General features: G+C 44.7%; 1 protein-coding gene across 8 annotated transcripts in view; it reads right to left on the bottom strand.

Moving 5' to 3' along the window:
- LOC139531953 (drebrin-like) overlaps positions 1–24,794 on the bottom strand; it is a 105,939-nt gene that overhangs the window by 2,614 nt on the left and 78,531 nt on the right. For 2 of the 8 annotated variants that reach the window (XM_071329004.1, XM_071328976.1), the window contains exons 2-14: positions 22,347–22,402; positions 18,000–18,112; positions 16,116–16,205; positions 13,813–13,962; positions 10,933–11,010; positions 10,050–10,201; positions 9,904–9,961; positions 8,946–9,002; positions 8,457–8,571; positions 7,259–7,387; positions 4,303–4,416; positions 680–1,128; positions 72–162 (exon numbers count right to left, since the gene is read on the bottom strand). In XM_071329004.1, coding sequence (XP_071185105.1) covers positions 72–162; positions 680–1,128; positions 4,303–4,416; positions 7,259–7,387; positions 8,457–8,571; positions 8,946–9,002; positions 9,904–9,961; positions 10,050–10,201; positions 10,933–11,010; positions 13,813–13,962; positions 16,116–16,205; positions 18,000–18,112; positions 22,347–22,402 — 1,652 coding nt within the window. The remainder of the gene's footprint in view (positions 1–71; positions 163–679; positions 1,129–4,302; positions 4,417–7,258; positions 7,388–8,456; positions 8,572–8,945; positions 9,003–9,903; positions 9,962–10,049; positions 10,202–10,932; positions 11,011–13,812; positions 13,963–16,115; positions 16,206–17,999; positions 18,113–22,346; positions 22,403–24,794) is intronic. The other 6 variants (XM_071329014.1, XM_071328994.1, XM_071329034.1 and 3 more) reach the window with 4 other exon arrangements.

Genomic DNA, 24,794 nt, shown 5'->3' with positions numbered 1-24,794 from the left:
AGAAGAAGTGTGACAGCAGTTCTTAAATAATGCGTTTCTGACTTTGCCAAACATGACGCTCTCTCGCTCACCTGGTGGCTTGTTATAAAACACTGGCGTTGGGGTCATTTTAGCAGAGCAGTCCTCCTCCTCCTGCGATTGGCTGAAGTAACCCTCGCTCGCCTGCACAGGCAGACAGATTAGTTAATAACAGTATTGTCTCAGCATATAGACATTTTCCTCCAGCTATGCCATCACAAGGGTACACGGTTCAAACAAATACTGCATGTACAGTACAGTTTGGGTTATCTTGGGGCAATTTGTATAATCCAGTGCTGTACTGTGTATCTCTGTGTGTGTCAATCTTTGTTCCATATCAGGAACACAGAACAGACTTCCATCCTTTCTCTCCTAGGTAACCAGTAGCACTCACTACTGCCGATGTAGAATGCATTTACTGCCACCTTGTGGCCCATAATATTATGACTTCAGAAAAAGGAGAGATGCAATACATGCAAACAAAGTAAACAATTCACAACAAGTCATAAACCCCACATGATATGAAATTCAAGCTGAAATACAGGAAAATGTGTTCAATGTTAATTACATTCTGGTTATCAAAGTAGTTTCAAAGTAACTACATGGCATAAGACTAACATAATGTCAAGTTCTGCCAAGTCATGTAATATTTCGTAATGACCTGAGTCCCTTCTTTGAGCAGCGTCTCCCCATTGGTCATCAGCTGAGTGACATCTGAAGCATGCTGCAGTGCATGCTGGTAGCTCAGGGTCATATCGTGGGTCCCAGCCACGTCCACCAGGCTGGAGGGCTCGTCCTCAGCACCCCCGTGGCCCCCCGGGTAGAATGGTACGTCCCCCATCTCGTCAAAGCTCAGCAGGGGCTGGACTCGCCCTCCAGGAGGCAGGGCCTGAGAGGGGACGGAGCCTGTGGCAGGACTGCTGTCCCATAGGTCCACCAGGGGGTCTGCGGCAGTGGGTGCGGGAAGGGGCCTGAAACCTGAGAAGGGGTCGTAGTCGTCCGAGGTTGAGGACGTGGCTTGGGAGTCTGGGCGGGTCTGGGGGGCCACGCTCTGAATGGGCTTGGTGGGGGTGGACTCCTGGACTGGGCCTGGCTGCTGCTTCGGCTCACCTGGAGGGGAGGCAGAGAGGGAATGTTATCAAAAGTTGTTATCAATAAGCCCTGATAGGAGACAAAGCGAAAGAGTCCAACGATCATACATTTTTAAAACAAACTATAGAAAGTTGGTTGCAATTTCAGTTTAATCCACCAGAAAAGACAGAACAAATAAAACAACAAATATTATGGTTAAACTCAAATATACTAATTGATAAAACTTTTTAAAAAACGGTACAATCTTTGTAAATTATATCATAAAGAGGACTGGTGGAGCTGTCACATGCAGCTGACCAAAATATATGGAAACGTCTGCTCTACCCAAAATTACAACCAACTAATTAAAGCATTACCGCAAAAGTGGAAGAGGCAAGTGGAAGGGGGAGAAAGAAAGGAACTTGTCTGTCGGCCCTGCATTAAAGACCAAAATTGTTTCAAGAAAATTGTGATAAAATAAACTGGTATACTTTTTTATTTAAGTGCCAAAAAAATGACAGCTGTGCCATACAGATTGCAAAATAGTTAGGAAGAGATTGAGTCAAAACTACTAATTTTTCCATTTAAATTATAATACAAAATTCATGCAACCAATAGAACGTTATATACAGTGCCTTCGGAAAGTACTCAGACCCCTTGACTTTTTCCACATTTTGTTACATTACAGCATTATTCAAAAATTATTCTAGGTTTTTTAGTTTAATTTTTTACAAATGTATAAAAAATAATAATATATACACACATACATACATGTTACAAGTATTCAGACCCTTTAAAACAGTACTTTGTTGAAGCACCTTTGGCAGCGATAACAGCATTGAGTCTTCTTGGGTATGACACTACAAGCTTGGCACACGTGTATTTGGGGAGTTTCTCCCATTCTTCTCTGCAGATCCTCTCTCACACTGTCAGGTCGGATGAGGAGCATTGCTGCACAGATATTTTCAGGTATCTCCAGAGATGTTCGATCTGGTTCTAGTCTGGTCTCTGGCTGGGCCACCCAATGACATTGAGACTTGTCCTGAAGCCACTCCTGCGTTGTCTTGGCTGTGTGCTTAGGGTCGTTGTCCTGTTAGAAGGTGAACCTTCACCCCAGTCTGAGGTCCTGAGCGCTCCGGAGCAGGTTTTCATCAAGGATCTCTCTGTACTTTGCTCTGTTCATCTTTGCCTCGATCCTGACTAGTCTACCAGTACCTGCTGCTGAGAAGCATCCACACAGCATGATGCTGCCACCACCATGCTTCACCGTAGGAATGGTGACCGGTTTCCTCCAGACGTGACACTTAGCATTCAGGCCAAAGAGTTCAATCTTTGTTTCATTAGACCAGAGAATCTTGTTTCACATGGTCTGAGAGTCTTAAGTTGCCCTTTGGCAATCCAAGGAGCTGTCATGTGCCTTATACTGAGAAGTGGCTTCTGTCTGGCCACTCTACCGTAAAGGCCTGATTGGGGGAGTGCTGCAGAGATATTTGTCCTTCTGGAAGGTTCTCCCATCTCTACAGAGGAACTCTGGAGCTCTGTCAGAGTGACCATTGGGTTCTTGGTCACCTCCTTGACTAAGGCCATTGTCCCCGGATTGCTCAGTTTGGCCGGGCGGCCAGCTCTAGGAAGAGTCTTGGTGGTTCCAAACTTCTTCCTTTTAAGAACTATGGAGGCCACTGTGTTCTTGGGGACATTCAATGCTGCAGAAATGTTTTGGTACCCTTCCCCCAGATCTGTGCCTCGACACAATCATGTCTCGGAGCTCTACGGACAATTCCTTCGACCTCATGGCTTGGTTCTTGCTCTGACATGCACGGTCAACTGTGGGACTTTATATAGACAGGTGTGTACCTTTCCAAATCATGTCCAATCAATTGAATTTACCACAGGTGGACTCCAAGTTGTAGACACATCTCTAGGATTATCAGTGGAAACAGGATGCACCGGAGCTCAATTTCTAATCTCATAGCATAGGGTCTGAATACTTATGTAAATAAGGTCTTTTTTTTGTTGTTTTAATAGATTTGCAAACATTTCTAAAAACCTGTTTTCGCTTTGTCAATATGGGGTATTGTGTGTAGATTGCTGAGGATTTATATTTTTTAAATTTAAAATCAATTTTAGAATAAAGCTGTAACTTAACAAAATGTGGAAAAGGTCAAGGGGTCTGAATACTTTCCGAAGGCACTGGAGATGGGGGATACCGCCACCCTGGCTCTGCAGATTTTGCTGTGAAGAGACAGAATCATTAGATAATTTGTTTTGGTACTGTCCATATGTAGCTTGTTTTTGGTCGCAGGTTCAGGAATGGCTGAAGAATTGAAACATTTACCTGGAGCTAACTGCAAATAGCACTGCTGGGGGATTTGAAAAGTCACACTCAATCGATCGATAATATAATAATACTCTTAGCAAAAAAAATTGCTTTCATTTACAATCTGTAGAAACTTTGAGAATAGAAAGGTTCAGAACTTTTGTGAAACATCACAGCTGAAATATATATGGCAAATAAAAATCAAAAGTGGATAATGGTCAGAGACAGATGGGAGGGGTTCAGAGATAGATGGGAGGGGTTCAGAGATAGATGGGAGGGGTTGAATGGAGCTGAAGGATGGGACTAAAAACAAACAAAAGATAAATATTGTAAAATATACTGGGTCCGTAAAATGTACAACGCATTCATTCCGAAAGCCTTATTTTAAAATGGATGACATAATTCCCCCCCACCCCTCATCAATCTACACACAATACCCCATAGTCTACAGTATATGTATCAGAGTGCCACTGGGGCCTAGCGACATGAGAAGGGGAAGCCCAGCCATCTGTGAAGGCAAATGAGGCCTGGGCAAACACAGTCCCAGTGTGTGTGTGGGTGTGTGTGTTTTTGTATGGGATAAATAATAGCCAGGCTGTATCACAACCGGCTGTGATTGGGAGTCCCATAGGGTGGCGCACAATTGGCCCAGCGTTGTCCGGATTAGGGTTTGGCCGGGGTATGCCGTCAATGTAAATAAGAATTTGTTTTTAACTGACTTGTCTAGTTAAATAAAGGTTCAATAAAAAAAAGTGCCAACAGAGCCAGGGCTCTCAATAGTTTTAAATGCTAACATTAACCATGTACAAAGTAGCCTATAGCAACATAATCAAACAGAAATCAACTATTTAAGTCCTTGTTAGGCCCCAGTATAACACAACTCTGTCCAGTCTTACCCCACTCGTTCCGGCTGTCGTCCTCTGCCTCCTGGATGGGTGTGGTGACTATTTTAGGGATAGGCGTTGGGGACGTCCCCATGCTGTGGTCTGAGCTCCCTTCATCATCACCATCTGGAGGAAGGTCAGACAACACACATTGAGAGGGAAGACCACCAGAACTTCCCATAATCACCACCCAACATCACCATTGTGCAATACCTTCACTCACAATCAAAATGACACATTCAAATCACCAACACAAAACAAATACAGCACTACCCCACAATCAAAAGCACAAGCATGTTCAAAAATGTTACCAAACAACCAAATACTAAACACAGTCAAAACGCCACCACAAAATCACATAATGAACACAATGAAATACCACCATTGGTCACAATAAGCACAGTCAGGCTAGCCTGAACACTGAATTCAATTTCACACTGGAGATGACAATGGTGTAGTTATTCATTTCAATAGCGACTTGAATGGTGCAACAGCAGCTGTATATCTGCTAAAGCACAAATGCAGCTGGGGATGAGATCATGTGACGCATGGGTGACATCACTGGCGGCGGTGAAGCGTTGGGTCCTTCCCAGCAGGCATTTGTGCATATAGCTGCAGCAACAGTGATATTCCCATGCATGAGCTGCAGCAACAGTTACTCCGTAAGGGCTATATCTTCTCTCCTCTACAATACACGTCCTTCAATCAGTACTGTAGGTAGAAGTTGCCCCTAACCACTGATACAGGTCAGACATCCGATGATTATGATTAGTGCGGAGTTAAAGTAAACTAATCCTAGATCTGGGTTTAGGGGCATCCTTCAACACCTCGAGCACAAAGACAGTCAGATCTTCATGGTGATGTTGTCTTGATCTAAACAATGAATTCACCTGAAAGCAGCAATAGTGTGTGGAGGATTACCTTTGTTTTTTGTCTTGACTGATATAACCGTGCCCCAGGATACATTGTGGATGTGTGTATTGTCCATCAAATTGACACATTAAGTGATTTGTGGATAAATCGGTTTTTCAGTCAGCTAGTGATTCTCTGCTGTCTGTAATGCACATTGCAAAGAATTACCTGGGAGATTTGACCTGAGGAGGGCGAATCTCGATGACAAAGAATGAATATCCATTCAACGAATAAACCCCAGCACATTATACAGGCTGATACACCAAACACAATTCCCTTCCATTCAATTCAGACCAGGAACTGCGGACACAATAACAGAACGTGCTCGTGATTACTAATAGCCAAAGCACCAACAAACAAACCATTGATAATGACCAACATCACTGTGACTGAGAGCAACAGGACATAAAGATGACTGACTGGTGATGATATACAGTGACTACAGCATCTTGCTTTGGTGGGGTTCCCACTTCACTACTAATCTAGGGGTCTTTAAATACTAAGGAGAGGATAGGATATTGTCCCGTCCTTATTAAAGCTGAACCATTTATAAACACAGTTTCAATTTAAGGGGGGCAATATTTCACATGCAGAGGTGAAAAGTACAGGCTGAATTTCATGGTGGTATAGGAATCCATTTGCAGGAAAACTTTTATGACATATCTAGGGTGTTGGGTCTAGTAGGAACTAGTTGGAACTAGTTGGAACTGGTTGGCCACCCTCACCAGAGCTGCCTTCACAGACAGACCACACAACATTAAGACACAGTACAGTTCCAGTACAATACTCCACATAGGTCAGAGGTAACATCCATAACGGTCACACAGGGCCCACAACACAAGCCCAGAGACCACAGGCAACACAAATGAACGAGCAGCTCGACGGCGACACACACTCACAGGTCATAGTTCAGGAGGTACGCGAGGTATGTGTGTACGGGCAGAGCATCACAGTCCAAGAGTAGCATGAGAGCAGAAACAGGGTAAGGAGAAGGGGGTAAAGGTGGACACGAAGTGAGATCGCCAAAACAAGTAATGAAGCATGGAACCTACTGTTTGCAGGTTTGGATAATTCTCCTCCAGGTGAAAGCCTGCCCAATAGGGTTTACTATGACTAGTCCCCTAACCATACTATCATCCCACAACCCCTGGATAAAAGATCAGACCTCAGTGGACAACATAAACATTGCGACTGAGAGGAATAATGGAGTAAACATCATTGGCGTGAAAGGAATGGAAGACTTGAAGCCGTTGACAAGATAGTGTGTTAGTACGTTAGGGTAGTTAGTACTAAGATTCATTTGTGATAGGATATATAAGAGGCAATAGTAGGCAGAACTAAGGGCCATGATCAACACAGCTCTTTGATAGATACAGCCATCATCAAGGGGCCTCCCAAGTGGCGCAGCGGTCTAAGGCACTGATTTTCAGTGCTAGAGGCGTCACTACGTGTTGTTGTATGTGTCGAACTGCTTTGCTTTATCTTGGCCAGGTTGCAGTTGTAAATGAGAACTTGTTCTCAACTAGCCTACCTGGTTAAATAAAGGTGAAATAAATAAATACAATTAAAAATACATTTAAGAAAATCAGCAAGACAACTAAAAGCACAGTGCACCAGAGTGGGAGTGCAGAGAAAGAGGCCACACCAGGAGCGGGCTGACTGACTGACACAGCCTGTAATGGGATCTGTCATCACACTGGGAGGACTTTTAGCACAGGGCACCGTGGGTTTTAGCACACTGCACAGCCACTCATCTCCTACAGACAGTCCCAACAATGTCCACTTTACCATGGGTATCTATATCACATGCTCACCAAGGACTCAAAATAGAATAGAGCATGTCAGGCCCAGGTTAGCTAACAGTAGTGCTGAGCTAGCGGGGGTGAGAAAGGATGGGGTAGGAGAGAGGTCGAGTTTGCCACAGCAGCTTTAGGGTGGGGTTCGTGGTGAAGGATTGGGGGTGAGTGTCCTCTACTGTGGTCCTGTGAGGGTGGGTGGGGGGGCTGAGGGGGGGGTCTCCATGTCCTCCCTGCTCCTCCTCCTGTACAGTACCTACCGGGTGCAGCGGGCTGCAGCCTCGCATGAGGCGGGGTGCAGAGGGGGGGCGGACTGGGCTCGCTGGGACTGTGCTGCTGCTTCAAGAACGGGCTGTCCAAACGGCCTGGTAACGGGCTGTCCAAACGGCCTGACAAAAGACAGGGCCCAGGGCGACACACACACACACACACGGAGCGACACACATACAGACGCAGGGAGGACAAGAAAAGACAAGATAGGGAGAGAGTGAGAGAGAGACAGGGGAGAGTAGGAGGAAGACAGGAAGGAGAAAGTCAAGATAAAACGAGGTAAGGCCCAAGAGGATCCCCGTGAGAAGTGAAGGATTGTGGGGGAATGGGCATGGTCCCATATAAACCCATTAGTGAGGAGAGAAGAGGAGACACCCAAGAGAGTTTCACGGAGGAAGAACAGAGGGAGACACCAGAGGAATAAAACGTACGGATGGATGAATGGAGAGACAGACGACAAGACAAATAGACGCACAACCATGAATCAAACCAAAGAAGTGAGGTCAAAGAGAGAAAGGAAGAGAGAGTGGTTAGTGTGATGACACACTGTGGACAAAGTAGTGATGTAGTAGAAATGAGAAGCACTGTTTTTTGAAGTTATCTTTGTCTCGCTGTTCTTCTGCACCAAGCTCATTAATGATGGAGAAAGGAACTGAACATGGATTCAGTTCAATATCTTCAGATGGAATGCACACAGCGGCTATAGTCCTTTATGAAAATATGCTGTTGCTTGTAGACAAAAACAGATTGTTTCAGGGAGATTCTTTGGTTGCTTGGGTTTGCAGGTGGACAGGAGTCTTCTTCAGAATGGAGACCCTCACTGAGTCAGGCACTTCTTCCAGTTTCCATTCACCTCCACCTGTCTCCTTTGTGCCACTTGTTATCCGCATCTATGTAGTCTGCAAGGGAACACTGCTAGAGAATCTGTCTCTCTTCTTCATCTGTCTTCAACTGGATTACTCCTCATCTTCATCTGAATTCTACTCCAACTGTTCTCCTGGCTTCCAAATCTCTGTGGGATATCCAGCTGTCTGGGTCCAAAGGGCTCTGTCCACTACCAGTGATAACAGACACACTGGGGGGACACAGTACAGTACAGGGACTGAGGCAGGCGAAGAGGTGAATGACAAGACGAATGGTGGTTTTGGTGACCTAAAGACATCCACCCTCCCTCTCCTCTGGTCTTACCAGCCCTGTGGATAGAGACAGGAGAGACGTCCACACCAGTGGTCACAGCCTTCTCTTTCTGCTTAAAGAACTCCCTGGGATTGTCCGCCCGCTGGGCAATCAGGGCTTTCGCCTCCTGTCAACAAACAGACATACAGTACAACATTAGACAACTAGAACACTCACACCACAAGAGCACACACACTCTCACACAGCATTTCTCTTACACACAGAGTCAAGAGACCCATATCCTAGTGTAGGCTGAGTTGTCCCACTAACACAGATCCAAAACCCAGGAGTACTACTGTCACAATGACACACATATACAGGCCATGAGTCTAAGATACAATGTGCTTTACTCTCGGTCTCAACTTACTAACACTGGAGAGAAGTGGGACACACAATCTTATATCATGGCAAAGTAAAGCAGGCTATAGTACAACAAATCAGTCATTTCAGTGACAGTGTGTTTCGTAGTAGCAGTGTTTGTATGCTGTTTTTTCAACCCACCTCCACTTCAGTCTCCTTCTTCTCTTTCTCCAGATCCTCATAGCTAGGTTCTGCTGTCTGCAGAGAGCGAGAGAGCACGAGAAAAACAGAGATACAAGGAGAAAGAGTATAAAGTTGATATCTTCTACATCTATCCAGCAGGGGGTAGCAGAGCCTACATGTTTAAATCACAATGATGTCATCCACCACTAGCAAGATTGCAGTATGATTGTCTGGAAACAACAATACAGAAGCATAAAAGATGTCTACCATTTCATACAGCCACATTAGTACATAATTACGTTCTCACTGCATGGCAGCCATCACAGAAACACAGACATATAAGCAGGCGTTCTCAGGGTTCTGAAAACAGAAGTATTGTTTTTGCAGGAAGTGAGTCTTAAAATAACAGTGGCCATAGTGGAATGGGAAGAGGAAGGAGATAAGTGAAAACATTGTGGGACCCAATATTTGGAGAATAAATCTTGTTTCATGTTGTGTCAGGGTTAAAATATTCATGTTGATGCTACTATTGAATTAAAGTTGGATTTTTTTTAAACAGGAAAGTTAATTTTTGATGCTTCTTAATTTTTCTCCCCAGACAATATCAATGAATCATGACTAGTCTCAAAATTAGATCAGAAATTAACTCTAAAAGCAGACTGCCTCTTTCAGTGATGTGGAGTAACTAAGGCAAGACCCTCTTTGGCACAGAACAAAGAGTATGCATACAGTACATACTCTGTTACTATACACACACACACTTTCTTAAAGAGTACAAATACTGGCCATGGCACTTACTACTGTATGAATTCAGGAAGTAAACGTAAATACATCTATTTTCAATGACCTCTCAATAAACTGTGGATTAAAAGATGTCAAAAGTTTTTTTTAAATAGAATTTTAAATAATACAAAAAATCACTTCCTGAATTGACAGCCTTCAATTCAAATTGACCCCAGCCCTGACACACACTTACCATGAGGGGCTGGTTCCGTGTCCTCTCTTTGGCCTCCTCTTCCTCTTGCATCTTCTTTCTGCTCCACACACACAAAGTTACCACATGGACCAATCACAAGAGTTTACAGTGATACTTCACATTACCCATAAGACACGGCGGCCCACCTGTGTTCCTCAATTTGCCTCTCCCTTTCGCGGTACCTCTTCTCTCTATCCTCTTGCTCCTTCTTTTCCAGCTCCATTCTCTCCTCCTCAAAGCGTTGCCTCTCCTCCGCAACCTTCTTCCTCTCCTCCTCCTTTCTCAACTCTTCTTCACGCTGGTACACACAAAGAACCAAGAAATACATTTTATTATTTGTTTAATAATTCAATAACTGTGCTGGAGTCTGGTGTAGCTTCCGACTTCCGGACCACATATGCCCCCTTGGCGACGGGGGTTCGAGCCCCTCTGTACCCCTCTCTACATCGGTCACCCTATCTGTACTGATATCTGTCCTGTCAAAAAATCTAATATTTAAGACAAAATTATTCTAAATACTTCAATAATCCCTTTGAATTAGTAACTACATCATACAACATCAAAGACTGAAATGCAAAACAGAACACTTGGCTTTGGTCCTTCTATTGAGAGGAAGCTAAATCAACAGGCAATTTGTAAGTGGAAATCTACTCAGATAAAGTTGCATTTCAGAGTTGAGCCTAACTTGCAGAGGGCAAAGCCGCCCCCTCACAATGATTCAAATTCAAATAACCTAAAGGACAGACAGCAGTTGATGTCATATCGCATGAGTCTGTCTCATTGGCCAGTGGCAATGCTTCAGGAAGGGGACATGGTTTGACTTTGTTTTGATCCTACTCCTACACACACTCAAATTGAAACCGCTATTCATGCTATCACTACTAGTCTGAGGAAAAGGTAGAGGGAGAAAAGACGAACGAATAACACTGCTGCTGCTCTTGTCTCCAGTCCTTGTTCCAGTCAAACCCCCCTCCCTCTTCTATCCCGCTTTTCCTTCCTCCTGACAGTTGGAATCATGTTCTTTCCTACCTTGGCTTGTTCCCAGAATTCCTCTCTATTGATCTTCTTCATCTCGATTTCTGCGTTGGTCTTGGTGTACACGGTGCCCTGAACATTCGTCCAATAGAGAAAGAGCAGAGGGAAACAGGAAGTGGTCGGTTACAACCATTCTTCAAAGAGCCACGGCACAGTTCTGTGCCCTCCAAATCCTATTCCACCCCACCACCCTGTAATCAACAGGGTCAGACTAGACATAGTGTCATATTTCTGTTCCACACACACCGTATCACTTATTGTACGCCACTACCTGGATATGAATTATATTAGTTATACAACTTTAACTTCTATCTATATCACGTATAAAGGGGGGAGTATCAGGCCGTTTACATTAAGAGCAAAGAAAGCACTAAGTGATTTATGATTCAGATGGAGAGAATAGTACAGCCTGTACTTGAACCCCTAAGGTGAGGGCCTTCAGAAAGTATTTGTACCCTTTGACATATTTCACACTATGTTACAGCCTGAAATCAACATTGATTAAATTAAATTGACACACAGTACCCCATAATGACAGTGAAAACATGTTTAGAAATGTTTGCAAAATTATTGAACATAAACTGCAGATAAACTCAGGAAAAAAAAGAAACGTCCCTTTTTCAGGACCCCGTCTTTCAAAGACAATTCGTAAAAATCCAAATAACTTCACAGATCTTCATTGTAAAGGGTTTAAACACTGTTCCCCATGCTTGTTCAATGAACCATAAACAATTAATGAACATGCACCTGTGGAACGGTCGTTAAGACACTAACAGCTTACAGACCGTAGGCAATTAAGGTCACAGTTATGAAAACATAGGGCACTAAAGAGGCCTTTCTACAGACTCTGAAAAACACCAAAAGAAATATGCCCAGGGTCCCTGCTCATCTGCGTGAATGTGCTTTAGGCATGCTGCAAGGAGGCATGAGGACTGCAGATGTGGCTAGGGCAATAAATTGCTATGTCCGTCTGTGAGACGCTGAGACAGCTGATCGTCCTCGCAGTGGCAGACCACGTGTAACAACACCTGCACAGGATCGGTACATCCGAACATCACACCTGCGGGACAGGTACAGGATGGCAACAACAACTGCCCGAGTTACACCAGGAACGCTCAATCCCTCCATCAGTGCTCAGACTGTCTGCAATAGGCTGAGAGAGGCTGGACTGAGGGCTTGTAGGCCTGTTGTAAGGCAGGTCCTCACCAGACATCACCGGCGCCTATGGGCACAAATCCACCGTCGCTGGACCAGACAGGACTGGCAAAAGGTGCTCTTCACTGATGATGTTATTATTATTCAATGTCAGCTTATTTTTGTACCCATCTACCAATAGGTGCCCTTCTTTGCGAAGCATTGGAAAACCTCCCTAGTCTTTGTGGTTGAATCTGTGTTCGAAATTCACTGTTTGACTGATGGACCTTACAGATAATTGTATGTGTGGGGTACAAAGATGAGGTAGTCATTAAAAAATAAGGTTAAACACTATTATTGCACACAGAGTGAGTCCATGCAATTTATTATGTGACTTTTTAACCACATTTTTACTCCTGCTTTTTTCCCCAGCTTATTATTTTTTATTAATTTGTAAAAATTTCTAAAAACGTAATTCCACTTTGACATTATGGGGTGTTGTGTGTCGGCCAGTGACAAAATAGAAATGTTATCAATTTTAAATTCAGCCTGTAACATGTGGAAAAAGTGAATACTTTGAGGGCACTGTGGATGCTCTCCACAAGGTTGTTCAAAAGTCCCAGTGTGACACTAAGCATGTTGAATACTAGAACCGCCTTTCCCATTGTCAAAAACACATGATCTAGTGCATTTTGTTAGTGTCATCTCAACCTTCAAGTTCTAGTTATTTGCCTCAACATGTGGTCATGTTTTGCCAACATTATCAGAATGTAATGCATCTTTAGCGTAGCGGCTAGCCTAACGTACTACTTCAGTTGTGTCCAGATAAACAGAGAGCGAATGAGGAAGGAGCCTGCTAGCTGTCCAGCTGAGTGACTCATTCCTTATTAACCCTCTAACACACAGTAAGGCCTATTGTCTCAGTTCCTAAACATGAACAATGCCTCGCTCAGAGGCCCGTTCCATCTCTTTCTCTTGCTTTTCTCTCTCCCTCTGTCGTCTCTCTCTCTGAATCTCACCCTCCCTCTCCCCCACTCTCTCCTCTAAAACAGTAACATGGCTGTAGCCTTGTGTCACACTAATAGAGAGCTCGAGGTCCTCCCGAGTGGGACTGCGGTCTAAAGGAACTGCATCGGCGTTACTACAGATCCAAATTCGATCATGGGCTGTGTCGCAGCCGGCCCCGGCTGGATGACCCATGAGGTGGCGCACAATTGGCCCAGCCACGTCCGGGTTAGGGGAGGGTTTGGCCGGCAGAGAAGTCCTTGTCCCATCGCTCTCTAGCAACTCCTTTGGTGGGCCTGGCACATGCACGCTGACCCGGTCACCAGTTGGACGGTGTTTCCTCCAACACATTGGTGCGTATGGCTTCCGGGTTAAGTGAGCAGTGTGTCAAGAAGCAGTGCGGCTTGGCAGGATCGTGTTTAGGGGGACGCACGGCTCTCGACCTTCGCCTCTCCCGAGTCTGTACAGGAATTGCAGCGATGCGACAAGACTAACTACCAATTGGATATCACGAAATTGGGGAGAAAAAGGGAACACCCGCTCCCCTCTCCTGCCAGACTGTCACTCTTTCCCTTAAACCCATCTCTACTCCTTCAATAACTCTCTCCCTCTGCATCTATCCCTCCACCAACTCTCTCTCCATCCTTCTAATCCACCTCTCTCCTTATAGCTCTCCATTTTATACTCCATCACCCCACCTCCTATCCACCCACCCATCCCACCCCTCTCTTGTACCACTCCAAGCTCTCCGTTCTCCTCCTCTCTGGTTCTCAGACGGCTGAGGACGGGGCTGGCCACCGAAGCCGTCCCATTGGTCAGTCTCTGTCCAATGGCGGATGGTTCGATGTCGTCCATGGTGCTGGCATTGACGATGATGTTGACTCCCTGCGGGCAAAAAAGCAAAAAACGCCTCTTCAATGGAAGTATACCCTTCCCCTTTAAATTGATTGTGTGAGATGGTATCCCACGGTAACAGGAGCAAGATCCCAGGGGTTATATTAGTGTCAGACTACAGGGCACAGGCCTCCTCTGACAACCTTTGATTGGGGAAACACACACACGCTTTAGAGCCACATGGCTGGAAGGATAAAATTGGTTATGTCATGGAGGGAGGAAGGCTAGAGATGGCCTAAGTGGATGCAAGAGAGAGAGGGAAAGGGAGGTCAAGAGAGAGAGGGAAAGAGAGGTCAAGAGGGAGAGGGAAAGGGAGGTCAAGAGGGGTGAGGGAGAAATGCATATGTGCCCCATGCCAGACTTATGCCAGACTGTTGATCGAAGCTAAAAGACAAACATCCAACAGTGTTTAATATCATGCACATATACACTGAGTGTGAAAAAGATTAGGAACACCTTCCTAACATTAAGTTGCATCCCTTTTGCCCTGAGAACAGCCTCAACTTGTCAGGTCATGGAGTACAAGGTGTCAAAAGTGTTCCACAAGGATGCTGGCCCATGTTGACTGCAATGCTTCCCAACGTTGTGTCAAGTTGGCTGGATGTCCTTTGGGTGGTGGACCATTCTTGATACACACAGGAAACTGTTGAGTGTGAAAAACCCAGCAGCGTTGCAGTTCTTCACAAACTCAAACCAGTGCGCATGGCACCTACTACCATACCCCGTTCAAAGGCACTTCAATATTTGGCTTGCCCATTCACCCTCTGAATGGCACACATACACAATGTCTCCATTGTCAATTGTCTACACCCCTTCATCTACACTGATTGAAGTGGATTTAACAGGTGACATCAATAAGGGATCATAGCTTTCACCTGGTCAGTCTCTGTCATGGAAAGAGCAGGTGTTCCTAAGGTTTTGTACGCTCAGTCTCAGTCGTGTTCCCAGAAACCAGAGTAATATAGAAGACACACAGATCAAATTGGCTGTTGTGTGTGGGAGTGAGAATGATGCTGTGGGGATCCTGTTGTGTGTGCATAAGGATGATATCTGAGACAGGATAAACCATACACACGTCTGCCTGTGTGTGTATGTAAATGTGTGTATGTGCGAGCCTGTCTGCATGTGTGTACCTGACAAGTGTTCGTGTCTCCCAGCTAACTGGGAACCTTTTCAACCAACTAATCCCACATTAAATCGAAGGCCAGTGTGAGCAAGCAGATGGCCACAGAAAAGAGCTGTTAAGGCGAAGGTGACAGACACTTCACATCAATTGACTGAGGCTGGCTAGCAGGATTCCTCCAGCTCCAAGGCCTTCACACAGTCAGGAGAAAGACTCTGCTCTTTATCTCCATCGCTCTTTCACATATATATATTTTTAAATCTTTATTTAACTAGGCAAGTCAGTTAAGAACAAATTCTCATTTACAATGACGGCCTACCGGGGCACAGTGGGTTAACTGCCTTGTTCAGGGGCAGAATGACAGGTTTTTACCTTGTCAGCACGGGATTCGATCCAGCAACCTTTCGGTTACTGGCCCAACGCTCTAACCACTAGGCTACCTGCCGCCCCAATTATTCAGGAGACACCACGGATAAATAGGCAGAAAGAATTGTAATTTATCTGTCTCCTACCGCCGAGCACCTTGTTCACAATAACATTAGTGCTGTGTTAGTCATCCATACATATACACACACATAACCTCTACTGATCCTGTGGGCGGACCAGTGGAATCACTCCTATACCCAGAATCACTGAGCTGAATCTCAACAGGAAGCTAAAATGGCCCTAGGCCTCTGCTCTGGCCGGGCTGGTAGATGACAGTACAGAGTCTTTCTCTCCATATTTTAGATCTAAGTCATTAAAAGAGCATCCCTGAAGGACCCTGGAGGAGAATATAGGCCCATATTCATAATGACGAGGAAATCTGTATGCTTTTTTACATCATAATTAATAAGATTATGGACAAGGGGACCTGATCCCAGATCAGCACTCCTACTCTGAGACACTAACAAAACGGGCGCAGAGAAGCAGATGGCATTCAGACATCAAATATGTTTTAATTTAGTCATGCAGGGAAGTTTTAATAAACAGTTTCAACAATGTGTCTTGGAGAGAGTCTTAGAGTAGCAGTTGGGTTTACCTCAGTGAGACTGACCTGGAAAAACTCTGCAACGTCAGCCACATGGCTGGCACACTGACACTTCCTTGCATCAGGCACATCCTCACCAACCTGGGAGAGGAGAAAAGGAGAGGACAGAGAGGGAGAGGAGAGGGAAATGGGGGAAGGGGCCAAAGAGGGAAGACAGGAAAGGCAGGTTAGTGTCTGTGTCACCCATTTCAAGGATACAATCTTCATCATCAATCAAAGTAACCACATTGAAAGGAGTTGATGGTCTCTATCAAGTGTATAATGTGTTGTGTGTTTAAGGACTCAAGATAGACACCAATTTAAAGTTGAATACAATTCTATGTTCAGTTTTCCAGTAGTAAATGTATGAAGCGTTGTTCCTCAAAAGGAAAATTCCTGGTAGGATGACATTATCATGGCCTTTTGAAAACAATGGGAAATATACACAGTGGCCACTGATTACATAAAAAGAATAGTGGAACAGCAATCATCCATAAAAACACATGGCTACTGATTTGGTACTGCTGCTACAGAATGATCAAATACAATAATTAGTCAAATAACACCCATTTCAGGGCTATTCACCTAGTTAATAAAACATCTCTGGAGAACTGCTCTAAATACTTTACTGTTAAATCACATCATAGAGCTTATAACGACAACAAGAAACGGCACATATTTTCAGTTTCCTGTTTGAGAGGGGAGTTGATGGGCGACTGCAGTGCCTGAGAATTACAAGGAACCCAAAACGAAGGGTTGAAATAACAAACAAGATACCCTCACTGCAGGGCCATTCGGACTTCTCTCCTGCCTTCTCCCTCCCTTCATCTCAATTTTCTATTGTGACAAATACATAACATTTGCTGTATACTTATCCCATGCAGTTTAGTCCAATCTTCATGTATGAGCGCTTCATACTGTATTTGGTATGAGTTAGCTACAATGTCGCAATGTAAAGGGTTTTGATTTGAGGAAAGCACTAGCTACTGCAAATTTAAATCCTGATTGTCATTCTGCTGTGTGCTACAGTATATGGGTCAGTGCAGAGCAGAGTGGTGAGAGGTGCTGTGATAGAGACCAGTAGCCAGAGGGGATGTCTGGGCCTGCCACAAGGATAGGGACAGATAGCCCATTAGGCTGTCTCAGACTGCCTGAGCTCCTATTCCTCTAAGCTTCACTCTGGTAGGAGGGAGGGCTTGGGCCATCAGAGAGAAAGCATGTGTAACACAACACATACAGTGTATACCCATAAACAGAGATGCGCATACAGTATCAGTCAAAAGTTTGGACACACCTAATCATTCAAGAGTTTCTTTATTTGGACTATTTTCTACATTGTAGAATAATAGTGAAGACATCAAAAAAATGAAATAACACATATGGAATCATGTTGTAAACAAAAAAGTGTTACACAAATCAAAATATATTTTATATTTGAGATTCTTCAAAGTAGCCACCCTTTGCCTTGATGACTGTCAAGGAAAAGGGTGGCTACTTTGAAGAATCTCAAATATAAATTAGATTTGGATTTGTTTAACACTTTTTAGGTCACTACATGATTCCATATGTGTTATTTCATAGTTTTGATGTCTTCACTACTATTCTACAATGTTGAAAACAGTAAAAATAAAGAAAAATGTGTAGGTGTCCAAACTTTTGACTGGTACTGTACACACATATTTATAGACATATACTGACCAAAAATATAATGCTACTCTGTTTATCATATATCCTGATGACTAGTCACCTTACCTGTATACATATCTACCTCTATCACTCCAGTATCCCTGCACATTGTAAACATGGTACTGGAACTGACTGACCCCATATATAGTATGCTTACTTTCTCGTGTTCTTATTTCTATTTATTGTGAAACACATACACACACGACTCACCCAGTTGATGAGGACGTAGCGCGGCAGTGCGGCCGTGGGCTCCTTCAGGCTGCAGAAGCCGTACATGACCCGGCCATTGTCGAAGGTCACTGTGATCTCCGGTAGACCTCCAGCTAGAGGAGGAGGGGAGGAGGTGGAAGAGGAATAGTAGGAAGGGAGGAATAGGAGAAAAACAATGGAGAGGTGCAGGATTTCCACAAAAATCCCACCAATACCACTCTCCAGGCTGACCTGTGTTACCCTCTAACCCAGTCTTTGCCCTCCACATTATGTTCCCCAGTGCCTCACACTTCAGTGCTATACTGCTCCAGGCAGAGGCAGCTCTCTGCCCTATATGATCCTCACTGTTACCATCCAATGGAATCATTTAATAGCTTGATAGGGATAGTTCTGGCTGGTTGGTGGGCAGATGCATGTCCTCCATGACTTACACTGAGGAGAGCTGTAGTCTGGAAGTATGGCAGGCTTAAGTCCACTGAGAATAGGCAATCTCCAGTCAACTGTAGCAAGGCACTGTTGAAATATTAAAATCTAATCTATGGTAAAGGTATTGCGATGGCGAGGAAGCTGACTTTGTGAAGTGGGGTGGGGGTGTGGAGTGCAGACACACACCTGCGTCTTTCACAGGGTCATGATGCGACAAATGCCACACTCACACCGGACTACTCTTATGCAAGTAAACAGAGCTGCCACCAACAGCATCACACACTCTCAAACCTACCCCAAAGCCTATCTGTCGAATCAGAGTGAGGGCCTCACTGGTCCAGCCCGCCCACTCCACCGACTGTACACCAATAGGATGACTGATGGTCTGCCTCTCCTCAAACATGGCAATAAATCATATTCTGTGTGTGTGTGTGTGTGTGTGTGTGTGTGTGTGTGTGTGTGTGTGTGTGTGTGTGTGTGTGTGTGTGTGTGTACACGTGTGTACGCGCTGTTAGAAGCCTCCATAACAGTAGATCTAAGAAGACAAGGCCAACCCATTAGCATCTCTCCCAGACATAATAAACAGTGCAGTGAGAGCTCAGCACCAGGTACTGTTCTGTGTATCTGAGATATGGAACACTTTCATTAACAGGAATAATAACTAATGATTAAGGCATTCCTAATGGAATAGTTTTTATCTTAACACCAAAAACAATGGCTGGCTGTCACTTTCAATGGAGGCCTCAAAGCTAATAAGTATGCCCTCTACTGCCACATTTCCCTCCAGACAAAGATCAAATATAATGCTACTCTGTTTATCATACATCCTGATGCCTAGTCACCTTACCTGTATACATATCTACCTCTATCACTCCAGTATCCCTGCACATTGTAAACATAGTACTGGAACTGACTGAATCAGGCCTTTGCTGCAAAGAATCCACTACTAAAGGACACCAATAATAAGAAGAGACTTGCTTGGGCCGAGAAACACATCCGATGAGTCCAAGTTAGACATTTTTGGTTCCAACCTCTGTTTCTCTGTGAACCAACCTCCAACCTCTATTAGTCAATTGCAGGCTCTTTACACCCACACACAGGTTGATAATGGCAGATTTGGGTACCGATAAGCGCCTAAATTGGATCGCAGTAGCTGAACATGCTATACATTTTTTATTTTACCTTTATTTAAAAAGGCAAGTCAGTCATGAACAAATTCTTATTTTCAATGACGGCCTAGGAACAGGGGCAGAGTGACAGATTTGTACCTTGTCAGCTCGGGAATTCGATCTTGCAACCTTCCGGTTACTCGTCCAACGATCTAACCATTAGGCTACCTGCCGCCCCATGATGTCAGAGCTCAGGTTGTGTGCTTCACAGCACCGTATGGGTTTTGACTCACAGATGTTCTGAACTTGAGCCCCATCCCTCACCCTAATTGGGCAACTTTGCGTATTTGTTGTTGTTTGACTGAGGGAAATGCTGTAAATTAAGAGGACTCGATGTATTTTGAAAGATGAGACATTGAGGATTATAATAAATACTACTTTGATGTCACACAAGCAAGCCAGACAACAGTGAGTGCAAATGTGCACTTCACATTTCGATGTCATAAAACTCCTATCATATACAGTATCAATGTTTATGATCACTATGTTTGATGTACAGTTACAAGATGACATGGCATCATACCCTGAATGAGCCTGTTTGTCTATTGTGAAGACAATTCACCATGGAACACGCAGCTGAATGCACTCATGAGTCCTTTCTATGAGCACCAAAATTACCATCTGTTTCTCTGAATTGCCTTGTGAAAGCCTAACACTAAGATTGTATATTATAACTTAGCTAGTCATTTTGGCAAAAGAACAAGCTGGTGGTAGTGATGTGCAGTTCGCAAACAATTCGTTATTTTTGAACAACTTTTTTTCAAATGTCATAATAAACGAGTGACTTGTTTATTTGACCTGCTGTGACTCATTCATTTTAGTCGTTCCTTTGACCACAATGAATTCTACAACAGGATTAATATGCGCTCCTCTGGCTCTATAGGTATCTGCTATACTTTCAGTAATTGCGCTAATGCTAGTTAGCATTTACTCACGAAACCACCTCTAACTTCCTTCATACTGGACACATACATAAAAATGGTATATACACTGCTCAAAAAATGAAAGGGAACACTTAAACAACACAATGTAACTCCAAGTCAATCACACTTCTGTGAAATCAAACTGTCCACTTAGGAAGCAACACTGATTGACAATAAATTTCACATGCTGTTGTGCAAATGGAATAGACAAAAGGTGGAAATTATAGGCAATTAGCAAGACACCCCCAATAAAGGAGGTGACCACAGACCACTTCTCAGTTCCTATGCTTCCTGGCTGATGTTTTGGTCACTTTTGAATGCTGGCGGTGCTTTCACTCTAGTGGTAGCATGAGACGGAGTCTACAACCCACACAAGTGGCTCAGGTAGTGCAGCTCATCCAGGATGGCACATCAATGCGAGCTGTGGCAAGAAGGTTTGCTGTGTCTGTCAGCGTAGTGTCCAGAGCATAGAGGCGCTACCAGGAGACAGGCCAGTACATCAGGAGACGTGGAGGAGGCCGTAGGAGGGCAACAACCCAGCAGCAGGACCGCTACCTCCGCCTTTGTGCAAGGAGGAGCAGGAGGAGCACTGCCAGAGCCCTGCAAAATGACCTCCAGCAGGCCACAAATGTGCATGTGTCTGCTCAAACGGTCAGAAACAGACTCCATGAGGGTGGTATGAGGGCCCGACGTCCACAGGTGGGGGTTGTGCTTACAGCCCAACACCGTGCAGGACGTTTGGCATTTGCCAGAGAACACCAAGATTGGCAAATTCGCCACTGGCGCCCTGTGCTCTTCACAGATGAAAGCACGTTCACACTGAGCACGAGCACATGTGACAGACGTGACAGAGTCTGGAGACGCCGTGGAGAACGTTCTGCTGCCTGCAACATCCTCCAGAATGACCGGTTTGGCGGTGGGTCAGTCATGGTGTGGGGTGGCATTTCTTTGTGGGGCCGCACAGCCCTCCATGTGCTCGCCAGAGGTAGCCTGACTGCCATTAGGTACCGAGATGAGATCCTCAGACCCATTGTGAGACCATATGCTGACACATGCACATTTGTGGCCTGCTGGAGGTCATTTTGCAGGGCTCTGGCAGTGCTCCTCCTTGCACAAAGGCGGAGGTAGCGGTCCTGCTGCTGGGTTGTTGCCCTCCTACGGCCTCCTCCACGTCTCCTGATGTACTGGCCTGTCTCCTGGTAGCGCCTCCATGCTCTGGACACTACGCTGACAGACACAGCAAACCTTCTTGCCACAGCTCGCATTGATGTGCCATCCTGGATGAGCTGCACTACCTGAGCCACTTGTGTGGGTTGTAGACTCCGTCTCATGCTACCACTAGAGTGAAAGCACCGCCAGCATTCAAAAGTGACCAAAACATCAGCCAGGAAGCATAGGAACTGAGAAGTGGTCTGTGGTCACCACCTGCAGAACCACTCCTTTATTGGGGGTGTCTTGCTAATTGCCTATAATTTCCACCTTTTGTCTATTCCATTTGCACAACAGCATGTGAAATGTATTGTCAATCAGTGTTGCTTCCTAAGTGGACAGTTTGATTTCACAGAAGTGTGATTGACTTGGAGTTACATTGTGTTGTTTAAGTGTTCCCTTTATTTTTTTGAGCAGTGTATATTGTGTGCTATACACATTGGAAAATAAATAAACGTGACCCTGGATGACAACAATGTTTCAAACATTAGGGCTGTTTTCCTAAAGAACTTAAATCTGCTTCATGTTTTGTTTCCATTCCACGATAGTAACGAGTATTAAACATCACATTTATGAGTGTAGATGGATGGATGGACGAATATATGATAGATTTAGCTTACCTCCTGATGATGCCAGTGTCAAATCATTGCTGTTGTCCTCATATGTGTACAAGGCCCTGCAGGAGGGAAACAGAGAGAAAGACCGTCAGACATAGAAACCAGAACACAGCATCAAAACATCCCAGCCACATACTCTTTTTGACCAGCACTTGCGCCAGTATGTTTATATTTCACATTCATACTGTCGTAACTCAAAAGAAAGGAGGTACAGAGAGATGAACAAAGAGATAAAAAAGGAGAGATGCCAGTACAAGGTGCAACAGACACTGTCACAGGGAGACTCTTGGTCTGCCTGGCTGGGCATTAAGAATATGACAAACACCACCTTTAAAGGGAGGCAACGTCTCGAACCCTGCCCGGACGAGAAGGTGCTGCTCTCTACAGCCAATGAACTAAACTAGTTCTTCACCCGCTTTGAAGCAAGGGGCGGCCCCGCTCCCCCAGCCTGTCTGGAGGAGGACGTCATGGCAACCAAGAGTGCACTTGTCATCAATGAGGAAGTCGTACATCGAGTGTTCAAAAGCACTGGAGCATGAAAGAGCTTGGGGACTGATAACACAAGTGGTTGTGTCCTGAAACACTGGAGCCAGTTCCCAGGGTGCCACCTGATCAAATATGCTGACGACACTGCTTTGGTCAGTCTCCTCAAAGGGGATGAGACCGAGCACGGACCGGCTCTAAATTATGACTAAATCTAAAACTCGAAAAATAACACAAAAAACTAAAGGACATGGTGATTGACTTTCGAAGGAAGTCTACCATGCACACACCATCACTGATAAAAGGTGAGCCCATTGAAAGTGGAGAAGTACAAATACCTTAGGCTAGTCATTCACAACAAGCTGTCCTGGGATCAGTGTACTGATGCTAATTTTAAGAAAGGCCAACAGAGACTATTTCCTAATGAACTTTTTTAATGTTGACCTAACCATCATGATTCTCTTTTATAAATCATTAATTGAGAGCATTTTGTTCTACTGCTTGACCGGTTGGTTATCAAGGTCGCACAGAAAAATAGGTTGGGCAAGATAGTCAGGAAAAATCATGGGCAGCAACAAGAATGGTCATCTCTCTACCTGGGCAGAGCCCTGCAGAAGGCGAATAAAATAGCGGTTGACTATTCCCACCCATTCCACCCCAAATTCCAGCTCCTTCCCTCTGGCCACAGGTACATACTTCCTAGAGAGAAAAAAAAATAGGGCCAAGTACTCATTTATTCCAAATGCAATTCTACAACTTAACAAAATGTTGGACTAATTGCACTTCAGAACTTGCAATGCAGCCTATTTTGAAATTGCACTTACTCAACCTACTTGCTTGTAAACATCCTTTGCTATTTGTTGTGATTTTTTTAATATACATTTTATTGCATCTGAGGACATTAAAGTTTTCTGAATCGTAATCTGTAACTACATGAGCCAAGGGAAGAAGAGGGCTAGGACACGAGGTGGAACTCTTCACACCTGGTCACAGGTGCTGTTGGCGCCGAGACGTGGAGAGGCGAGAGAACGGCATCACCGTTTTACTATGTTACGTAGGAGGTTAAAGCCTGGAGTGATTAACTAGATTTAGAAAGAGAATCCCATTTCTATTCACACTGCTGCTTTTATGGCAGTAGATAGACATACACTCCAGCTAAACTGCCGGGATTATTGTTCCCATTCCCTGAGAGGAGATAGAGCCATAGAATTCATTCTCTGAATAGATCCATGAGGTGAGACTAATACCACAAATTCTGCACAGACTCCTCAGATACTGGCTGTGTCTTCACTGTCTAATACTTTGATTTGTGGGGAATCTCTCTACTACAGGAACGTTGAGGGAGACAACAAATTCTCCCTCAATGTGGGCAAGACAATGGAGCTTATCGTGGACTACAGGAAACGGAGGGTCCGAACACGCCCCCATTCACATCGACGTGGCTGTAGAGGAGCGGGTCGAGAGCTTCAAGTTCCTCACCGTCCACATCACTAAGGACCTATCATGGTCCAAACACACCAACACAGTCGTGGAGAGCATGACAATGCCTCTTCCCCCCCAAGGAGGCTGAAAAGATTTGGCATGGGTCCCCAGATCCTCAAAAAGTTCTACAGCTGCACCACTGAGCATCTTGACCGGCTGCATCATCGCTTGGTATGGTAACTGCTTGAGATCCGACCGCAAGGAGCTACAGAGGGTACTGTGTACGGCCCAGTACATCACTGGGGCCGAACTCCCTGCCATCCAGGACCTCTATACCAGGCAGTATTAGAGGAAGGCCCTAAAAATTGTCAAAACTCCAGCCACCCAAGTCATAGACTGTTCTCTCTGCTACCGCACAGCAAGCAGTACCAAGACTGAGACCAAAAGGCTCCTGAACAGCTTCTACCCCCAAGCCATGAGAACGCTGAACAGTTAATCAAAATGGCTAACCAAACTATTTACATTGACCTCCTTTATTATTATGTT

This window comes from Salvelinus alpinus, chromosome 1, assembly GCF_045679555.1.
Source record: "Salvelinus alpinus chromosome 1, SLU_Salpinus.1, whole genome shotgun sequence".
NCBI classification, from domain to species: Eukaryota; Metazoa; Chordata; class Actinopteri; order Salmoniformes; family Salmonidae; genus Salvelinus; species Salvelinus alpinus.
The sequence above is the reverse complement of the archived record's forward strand: the minus strand, read 5'-3'. Positions and strand labels throughout refer to the sequence as shown.